General features: G+C 43.5%; 1 protein-coding gene across 1 annotated transcript; it reads right to left on the bottom strand.

The window, feature by feature from the left end:
* Window positions 1-1,046: 1,046 nt before the first annotated feature.
* On the bottom strand, window positions 1,047-3,494 carry OLIG1 (oligodendrocyte transcription factor 1). The gene has a single exon (XM_088481701.1). It carries the CDS (start codon window positions 3,459-3,461, stop codon window positions 2,691-2,693), a length of 771 nt encoding a protein of 256 aa, XP_088337827.1. The 5' UTR covers window positions 3,462-3,494; the 3' UTR covers window positions 1,047-2,690.
* Window positions 3,495-10,482: the final 6,988 nt, after the last annotated feature.

Below are 10,482 nucleotides of genomic sequence, written 5' to 3'. Positions count from 1 at the left end.
TCGTATTAATACCTGTGTCTGATGCAACCATTTTAAATGTCGATCACTTACCTGCCGGAAGGAAGAGAAGTACTGCACAGTAACAAAAGGAGAGGTCGGTGAGAGAGGAAATTGTATGTATATATATTCACTAATACCCCTTTTACACCAGAGCTAAAACCCGGGTTATTGCAGGGTTAACCCAGGCAGCTCCTTGGTGTAAAAGGGGAGAGGGTTGGATCGCCGGGTCGAGTGACCCGGCAATCCAACCCAGGTAACTAGCAGGGTTTAACACAGGCGTAGCCCGTGAAACCCTGCTGTGAGAACAGCGCACTCCGGGTCACGATGACCTGGAGTGCGCTGCTAGCCGCCCGATTGGTCCGGCTTCAGTGGCGCTTGGAGATGACATCATCTCCAAGCGACCACTTTCACGCCGGGAAAGCCGGGTCTATGCAGACCCGACTGCGGTGTGAGCGGCGCCAACTCGGGATTATCCCGAGTCGGCGCCGGCTAAATTCCGGGTCTGATCCGAATAGGAACTCTGTTCCAGCTCTGGGTCAGACCCGGAATTTTGGTGGAAAAGGGGTATAACTGATGTCAACCTTATAATAAAATAATATTCAGAATATACACAATTTTACTATTACACTAAGCGTGGGTGGAGGCACTGAATTAAGTCATCCTAGAGTAAAAATAGAGTTATATAGAATTAACCAAATCTAGAACACTAGGTATAAGCAGATTTTGTTAATTGACACAGATGGCTTCAGTCTAGATTTATCAACGCCATGTAATATCTGTACGGAATTGTGATACATATGTGAGCAGGGCTCTTTTTTACGTCTTTGCCTGTCTATTATTGTGCTGACACCATTTAAGTAACTGTTAATAAATGTTCATAATGTGCTGGAAAGTCTTCTGATCAGAATAAACATAATATTTTACTACATTAATTTTTTGTCAAACAAATATTTTATTTGGAAATGACAGGATACATTAAAGGCTATGTTAAGATAACAGCTGTACTTAGTCCAATTCTAACATAATACATAATAAAAAAGGTCTGAAAGCTTCAAAATAAACCTAAATGTGCTACATTACACTGTTTTATGTTATACCCAGTTTAATCTGGTCAAACTAAATGTATTTATATAAGACCATTACATAAAAACAGAAGGATAACAAGCAGTTTGCTATGCAATACATCAGTACAGTATATCTGAGATGTTATGTGTTGGGTATATCATTTTACTTTGCGTGCACTAAGTTATTCTGAATCTGGTCTTCAGTGCAATCAGCTACAGTACATATAAAGGTAACATGATTAGGAAGCGTGGGGTTTTGTTCAAAGGAAAGTTCTGAAAGTATTTATAAAATTCTGTTTGTCACAAAATATTGGGCATTTTCAAATGACAAAAAAAAAAAGATGACGTGTACACTAACAGACGTATTTCACCATCCGTTTACTTTAATGTACTGCCTTATATGCACCATCTTGTCATGTTTTCTAAATATTCTGTCTATTTCATTGGCTTCTTTTCTGTGCATTTCAGCTATGTTTTTGTATCATTATGCAGATTTTCAATACTCTGAGTTACTGCGTGGCTTGTCCAGCTTTCTGCATTGGACACAGTTGTATTAAAAGAGCAGCTGTATGTCGAACCTCGGGACAGCAATAATAAAATCTTCACCTGATGATATAAATACACAGCTGAAAAGCGGAGACCGGCAACGCAGCGTATTTAGCAAAAGTCACAGGATGGCATTAACAAGGCAATAGCTTATAGACACTTGAAGGCTTAATACAGCTTTAGGCATAATGCATTGTAACTAGTGGTGAAACAGGAATTCGCAGTCATTTATCAGACATTATTTTAAACCACAGATATCAAAACAAACATTGCAATTCAGCTTCTCATTAACATTAAAGTAGAACATTAAACTAGAAATATTGCACCCAGGGAGGGAGATGTATGGAACCTTTTTTAAGAGGACGAGTAGAGAAGTTGCCCATAGCAACCAGATTATAGCTATCATGTATTTATTAACATTTACTTATACTGAACATAACAGTAATAACATGATACTGGGTAATAATAACAGACAGACAGGTAATAAGGCCCTGCTCGCAATCATGTAATCTCTCCCTCTCTCTCTCTCTTTTTCCATCCATCCATCCATCCACCCATCCATCCATCCATCCATCCATCCATCCATCCACATTGTATAAAATATTAGCGAAAAGCTGTTTGCTTGAAACGGGGAACATCCCCACCTGTCCTCTTTAGAAAGTTTGACACTCCTCCCCCTATGTCATTTTGCCAGCAATAAATTGAGCGCTTTGGTGCAAACAGTCCTATGACATCTGGAAGGTTCACTGTTTGTCTATTAACCATTAAAAGACACTAGTGAGAGTAGTCCCTTGTAGAGTGTCATTAACCATCTTGGGGTCAGCATTCTTTTACTGATCTCAGTGCAGGTCTCTCTGGACACATGGGCAGGAGGTCCCACGCACAACGCCAACACTCTCACACTTGTTATTAAACTGCTGCCAGTCTGATCAAAGTTTGTTGTCTATAATGCAAATAAATTGTCACATGATGATTTCCACTAGCAAAAAAAAGTAGTTTGCAAACATCTGTCTGTGACGTGTATGGCTGCATTACTGTACAGTACTTCCACAACGCCATCATCTCCATCAGTTCGTATAGTCACTTGGATAACTGCATGGCTTTGATGTTGAGGCTGGTGGGAATGAAGTGAGTGAACCTACAGACTGTGCAGGTACAAAGGTTAGTCCCTCCTGGCACAGTAAAGCCTGAGCACTGCTGCTCCTCCAGGGTCAAGGAATGGAGCTTATTGGAATGTTGAGGGTCTCCGTTGTTACCAGAACCTGGAGCAAAGAACACTGAGCCCGGGGCAGCAAACAGTGGCAGGCCGGCCAGCAGCAACCTGGGTCCAGGGCCACTCATGTCCCCAATGATTCTCCGTAACTCTTGGAGAGAACTTCCAAGCAACAAGATGTAATTCCTGGCCAGCAAGAGCGTGGCGATCTTGGACAGCTTCCGCCCAGGGGAGCTCTGGCAGTGGGTCACTGAGTAGGGTATAATGACCTCTCTTAGTGCATCCATGGCTAGGTTCAAATCTTGCATCCTCTTCCTCTCCCTGCTGTTTATCTTCTTCCTCAGCTGTTGCTGCTCTTCCCTCAGCTCCTTGCTATGCCTTCCACATCTGTGCATGGTAACAGTGGGCAGAAGGCTGTCTTTGCCCTCACTGATGGTTAAAATAGAAGTAGGGTGCCTGCAACCGGCAGGGTGTTCCTTGCTAGCTTTACCACTTGGCTGGTCACCTGGGCACTGTCTCATCATCCTCCTCTCTTTGTTGTGTATGAGCCTGCAGATCTGCAAAAGATTGATCCCCACATCCAGTATCCCTGTCAGCTCAGTGATATCTAAAAAAACATCTTGCCTGGGCTCAGGCATTAAAATAAGTAAATGCCTAGTGGCAAGCAATTGTGGTCATCTGGGACTGGCTGGCATGTTGTTCTCATTTTGCCATTGATAAACTAGTGGGTAAGACAGCCCATTCCAGAGTCAGACACAGGGAACAGCTTTCATTGGCTGTCATGCTGCTGTCCAAAGAAGTGTTGAAGTAAAAACTGCATTAGCAATAACTACAGTAGCTGACACCTAAGGAGATTTCTTTTATTCCGTTAGAATTGATTATTGGCTTTCAAATTGTGCATTTAAGTGATGTCTGCAGCCTAGGGCTGGTGCAACTGCAGCCTGTTATAGAACAACTTATGGGTCCTCCTGCGGAGAAGTCCGATACTTTTTGGGTGTAACCATTTCATAATCAGGATATTTTATTTCACTTTATAGCTAGACCACATCAACGGGCCCATTTATTAAAGCTATTTTGCTGGAAATACCCCCAAAACAGACATTTTGGGGGGATCCCGCAAAGTCTAGGCTTCAGTTCATTTTAACGAGAAGAGACCTCAGTAGTTATTTCTCATATTTGCCTCAGTCCCTCCATTTCTGAACGCAAAATCAGACTCCATAGGGAGCTGCAAGCTGAATTTACCAAGCTCCGGAATGTGCAAAATGTACCGGAGAACAATCCTCTCGCCACACATGTGAGGTATGCAGCGGCAGCTATCACTTTGCATCTAGGCATTTACCATAAGAGAGCTTTTTCGGAAGCCCTGTCCCAGCGCCCCAAACTTGGTAAATGCAGGCCGAGTTGGATTGAAATTTACTTAATACAACCGATTGTTGCTGCCCACCTACAGTGTTTTCATGAAGCCAAAACTAAATATTGAACCGTTTTGTGAACCCAAATTAAACTGCACAGTTTTTTCATTTTTTCATTCTACCTGTCGTTAATGTGAATATACTGGGGCTCATTCACTAACATTTACAGGGTTGATGCAGAGCTGCATGCAACTCTGTTTTGTAGCTGGTCCTTACGTTTTGTACCACTGCGCATGATTCAAGGAGGAGCATACGTGACTGTGGGGTCTAGTTACTAAGCAGTGTTAGGTGACAGAGTGAAAAGTGATAAGGTGCCAGCCAATCAGCTCCCAACTGTCATCTCACAGGCCGTGTTTGAAAAATGAAAGTTGGGAGCTGATTGGCTGGCACCTTATCACTTTTCACTGTCTCCTAACACTGCTTAGTAAATAGACCCCTATGTGTGAGTCATATGTGTCTCCGCTTTTGGCTGAATGGGCTTAACTGCTTGGCAAAGGGGCGTTTGCATGTAGGGTAAGTGTTCTGAGGGTGTATGGAGGTATGTAATTTTGGGCTATGTAGATTGTGCATACGCAAAGCTCTGTCTGGTGTTGGATGGATGAGTTTCACCAGGTATAAGGATTTCAAATGGGTCTGTTGCCCGTAGTACAGGGCTGGCGCAAATGCACGCTGATAGAGAAAGGGACGGCCGTGCAGATGCGTGCAAGTCTGCTTACAGACGATTAGCCGCATATATTTCGGTGCACGCATTGCGGTCGCACTTTTGGCCACCTTGTGTGAAAGTCTGCATCACACTGAGTTTAACTTTGCACTCAGCATCCAATCAGCAATAAGATTTTGCGTCTGATGAAGTTGCTATGGGTTAGGGCAGAGATTCCTTCAAGTCACCCTAACGGTCCAGGTTTTAAGGATATCCATGCTTGACCACAGGTGACTTAATTAGTAGCTCAGTCAATATGATTTAACCACCTATGCTCAGCCATGGGTATCTCTAAAACATAAACTGTTGGGGTGCCTTGAGGACCGCGTTTGGGAACCTGTGGGTTAGGGCAAATTTTGCCCCAAAATTAAAACTTTGTAAACAACCCCAACTGACAGAAGACATAAAGGGGTTAAAACATTTGCGGATGGTTCTGTATATGTGGTCTAAACATCCATCCATCTATGGCACTGACTCCATCTCATTGTGATACATACAGTATGTGAAACACAAGCTAGCATTTATTTTCCCCCAAATTGCATCTCATTAATTACAACACTACCGTTTGTCTAGGAAACACATAATGCTGCAAACCACATGTGAGTAAAGAGTTATCCTCTATTTAACTAAATATTATTCAGTGCAATTGGAATGGGACTAAAACATCCCGAAGACTCTAAAGATTTATGTAAAGGGAACAATTGGCATGTGGGCCTGCGACTGAGTAAGAGCACAATGCACTCTCTGATGGAGCATTCTTAAAAAAGGGAAGGGGGAAGAGTTTGGCCGGCTCTCCCCAGTGCTCCTGTCAACCTGAAAAGAAGCGAGGGGACTCTGGCCGTTGGATGTTTTGGATCCAAACTCGTAAAATGGTTCCTTTCATCCGGACACATGGCTAAGACCGTTCAAAGACGTCAGGGGGGAAAAGAAGACAAAAGTGTCTCTGAAGTCATTTCCATGATCTGAATCTGACCATCCGGTAGCACAGAATGGGCAGAGTGTAACAGGAAAGTGGGCCATAGTGAGGACAAACAGCGCAAATGCACTGGCACGAAGCGATGAATGGGAAAATGGGCGCTCATCCTTCTGACTTTACTTTCCATAACAAGCTGGACAATGAACTATGTACAGCATTAGAAGGTAATAAATGTGTCTTATTGAGTTACTGCTGGCTGGTCTGAAGGACACCTGCTTTGGAAAAGAGGGTGCATTGTGAGCCTGTATATCTGGTTGGCTTTCCCTAGAAGGATGTTGTGTGGTTGGAAAACCGGGGTCTATGTATCTAGCAGATTTTATGCTGATGTCCAAATAGTGGTAAATTGTATCATTGTTTCCCCCAGTAAAATCGAATGAATGAGTCTTAGGGGCTATTCATGATCACTAATGGACCTGTTACAACATAGTGTCTGCATGTTTTTAGTAGAGATGAGCGGTTTGGATTTGCTGAAAGCTGAACACTCCTGATCTTTGGGGTTCCAAGTAGAACCAAGTCCAGACTCAGGTCTTCTTGCAGGTGGTCAAAATTAACTGGAAATGACTGGAAAATAATGTTATTGATGTTAATAATACTGTAGGAACAAAAACAGGTCAAAGTTACATGATTTTAGCTGTTTTTAGACATTTTTAATAAAAACCAAAAACAAAATTGAGCAAAAGCACTTGTGGGTGGTTTTCCCAAAACCGAAATAACGCTGATGATTTAGGATCAAAACCAAAACGCGGGGGTCTTGTTTTTAGTAAAGGCCCATTCATTATTAGTAGCCTGACAGGAGCCAATGCCATTTTCAGATGACGTTGGACTGGGTAGTCCCGCTACTTCAGGGCTGTAACTAGGGTGGTGGGACCTGTCCCATGGCAGGGCAGGGGGCGCTGTTTGGGCCTGTCAATTTTCCTGTTTATTGTCATTCTCACTTGTAGCTTCCTCTTCTTTATCCCCAGCATCTCCTGGATTACCCTATCTCTTCCCCGGCCCTTCCCCATGAGCCGGCCCTTGCGTTGGGACATAAGATAGGTGTACTATCTTATGTCCCTATTTAAAAATGGGGGGTGGGGGGCGCTAAAGCTCTCTATGGCACAGGGCACCAAAAAATCTAGTTACTGCTCTGCGCTGCTTCATATTGTAAAGAGGTTTGGGATGTGATCTGATCAGACCCCTCCATCCCTGAGGTCACGCACGCACAAGAACACTGCCGGGTTGGAAATGGTCCTCAAGCCTTATTTTATGGTGGGGTGTTCATAGAGCAATCTGGCAAATGTATAATTGACTCAAATGCACCATAGAGAACCACTTGAGCTCTGTCCACAGAAATACTGTGTGCCATGGCTAGAGACTCTGTAGCAGATGCCCAATATCATTGCTGGTCTAAATAAAATGGTTGTCTAAAAAGAAAACATCCATTAAAATGTACCATTAATGCAATTTTATTTACTATTCCCTATTATTAAATCGGTTCCTGCCCAGAGTGGCACATGTTTTTTGGGCTGCTACTCCTAAAAGCACTGCCACCCATTCTTCATACTTCTGACCATTTGTGGAGCTGGGTGTCCTCTTCACTACTTGTAGTGTGGCACCGGGTTGTGCCATCAGCCCAGCACCACTCTCCCAGCAAATTTACAGCATGGAAGAGCAGCAGTCGGCAGTTTCACAGGTAAGAAGCTGCCCGCTGCTGCCCCTCCATGTCAGCGGCCTGCGCTCAGGTGCTGCAGTGAGTATACATACACTGAGCATGTGCGTTATGTTACCCTTGTTGGATGTGGAGCACTCTGGCACTGCCTCCATCCTCGGTGCAGACAGGTAAGTTGAGCAGGTGGTCTCTGGGACCTGCAAGAGCTCAGTGAGAGGTCTGACCTCTGACATGTGCTGCTGTGCATGTGCGGCATCTCTAACCGTCTTTCTACCTAGTATTCATACCGACGTGACTCCAAGACTCTCCAACATTCTAGCCATGCAAAGCCTATGCAAACACCAAGTATGCTATATCACCCCCGCTATAGTATTATTACTATATATTACTAACATCTGCTGGTGATTTTACCGCTCAGACACTTGGTGCACTCAGGGGTGTAGCGATGGTGGTTCCAGTGGAGCATGAGCTCCGGGCGCCAAAATGGACACAGGGCATCATTCAGGGTTTCGGAATTCATAAAGCGCTGCACAGTATGTTGGCCGCCTTTTAGTTTTATCTTGGTTTGTTTTCTCTATCTATATCCTAAATAAATTAAGGATCTGAGATACATTTCATGCTCCCTCAAGCTGCCCAGATTGCCTCCCCTCCGGCCCTCCCTCCTCTGTGATCATCTTCTGTCACCTCCACTGTCCTATCAGATTGATTACATTGACTTCTCACCTTTTTAATTCCCTCCCCTCTCTACCCTGTGATCGGCTGTTTGCCCCTGTCCACTCCTTTCTTATTGGCTTCTGTCACCACCCTTCTCTGCTTGGCTCTTTGCCCCTCCCCTCTCCTTTCTTATTGGCTTCTGTCACTACCTCTCTCCTCTCCTTTTTTTTATTGGATTCTGTCACCACCCCTCTCTGATCATCTCTTTGCCCCGCCCGTATCCTTTCTTATTGACTTCTGTCATTACCCCTCTCCTCTCCTTTTCTTATTGGCTTCTGTCATTGCTCCACTCTGATTGGCATTGCCCCTCCCCTCTCCTTTCTTATTGGCTTCTGTCACCTCCCCTCTCTGATCAGCACTTTCCTCTCCCCTCTCCTCTTTGATCCCCTCCCTCCTTCTCTCCTCATTCATTCATTGTGCTTCAATGGACTTAATAGTGACACATCTGAGGTAAAGTCCTAATCTTCAAGTATAAGGTATGAGCTTAAAAAAAAGTAATTGCTTTGCTATGAGGTGTTCCCAGGCATGACCACAAAGTGTTATTTGAAAGGTCTTTTAATAAATAATAGAAGACCTGAAATAATAATAATGGTGGTAAACAGAACATGACATGGTTAGTAGTGCTCACATTAATATACTGTAGGTGCAATGTATACTGTATTTGCTAAGTAGGAGCATATCTGAGAAGGGAGCTTCCCATAGGTGTTCCCACTCCAGTGAAAGCTGCTTGGGGCAGTAATTGCAGTAATAAGCTGTGCACCCTGTGGAATTTCAATTTTGCACATGTATTCTGTCAATTTAAGTTAAATTATTATCAGAATATATAATACAATCTCCTCTATTGACTAATAACAATGATTCAAAGGAGATAAAAGTCAGATCTTAGATGCTATACAGAAATAAAGCAGTGCCAAAGAAGCTACCCATTAATGTCAGATAGTGCATCACTGGAGCATTTCGTACCCCCAATGGTACCTCCATGTCCCAGCGTGACACTGCCACTGTTTGCTGTTTCTTGCTTCACTTGAGTATTCCCCTGCAGGCTGGCCAAACCCCACTGGCACAGTTCAGTACAGGGGGCGCTATGACATGCACTGCCTCCGGGCGCCATGGTTCCACGCTACTCCTCTGGGTGCACTTAAATGCCCAACAATAACCGAAGCAGTACAAACAGTTTTTTAACTCAAAAATCGATCACTGACAGTGGCAGTCAAAGACAAAACACCATTGAAGGTGTGGACTGGTAAAAAGCTAAATATCAGTCACCTATGTGTATTTGGGAGTAGAGCTTATGCTCACGTACCTAAAGAGGAAAGACACAAACTTGATCATAAATCTATCGGGTGCATTGTGTTGGGATACTGTAAGCAGAGCAAATGTTACTGTCTATGGGACCCTAACAACAGGAAATGCATACTATCGCGGGGATACAGTCAATATCCCGGTGACCGCGATGCCGGCACTGATATTACTGGCGCCAGAATCCCAATGCCTATCACAATCCCAGCGCAGACATCACGACCGCCGGGATAATACGGGTAAAAATCAGCATGGGGTTCGCCCTATTCTCCAATAACCATCACCAGGCTAAACCAGCTGGAAGGATGATGCCTTAGTTGGGGGACATACAGCGTGGGGTTCCCCTGACATCACATTAACAAACCCCAAACTGGTTACTGTGTTCATTTTCATATTTTCTTTACAGGTGCCAATTTCCCCCCTTATTTTCCATGACCAGCCCAGGGTGAACTGATTTGAACAGGTTACTGATTTGTGGCAATCCCTATGTATTTTAATTTTTTTAAAATAATTTTTGAACTTTTTAACCTAACGAAGCCTACACTGATCAACGGCCTTAAGAGCTGCAAAAATCTGCTATCTACAAATTGAAATACAACAGATGATAGTTTTTTTTTAGACAGCTAATTGCCTTTGATATCCGATTGTAACCGCTGATTTTGGTTTAGAACCAAAACCGACAGTAAGTTTACCCTGTAGTGTAATTTGAATATTTCTATTTCGGAGAGGGCCCCCAACATTACTGCTAAACACCACTTTATCAGGGTGCTGATAGAGGATGCATTAGTTGGAGTATCTTACGTGTCCAGTAAAATGTTGACCAAAAGTCTAATTTTCTAAGCTCAAATGTTTTCTTGCAAGAATGTGGACATATTTGAATTGTATAATATTTTTCTTGTTGTATATTGCT

This window comes from Taudactylus pleione, unplaced genomic scaffold (assembly GCF_031769625.1).
Source record: "Taudactylus pleione unplaced genomic scaffold, aTauple2 ptg000276l, whole genome shotgun sequence".
NCBI classification, from domain to species: domain Eukaryota; kingdom Metazoa; phylum Chordata; class Amphibia; order Anura; family Myobatrachidae; genus Taudactylus; species Taudactylus pleione.
This window is presented reverse-complemented; position numbering and strand designations above follow the sequence as displayed.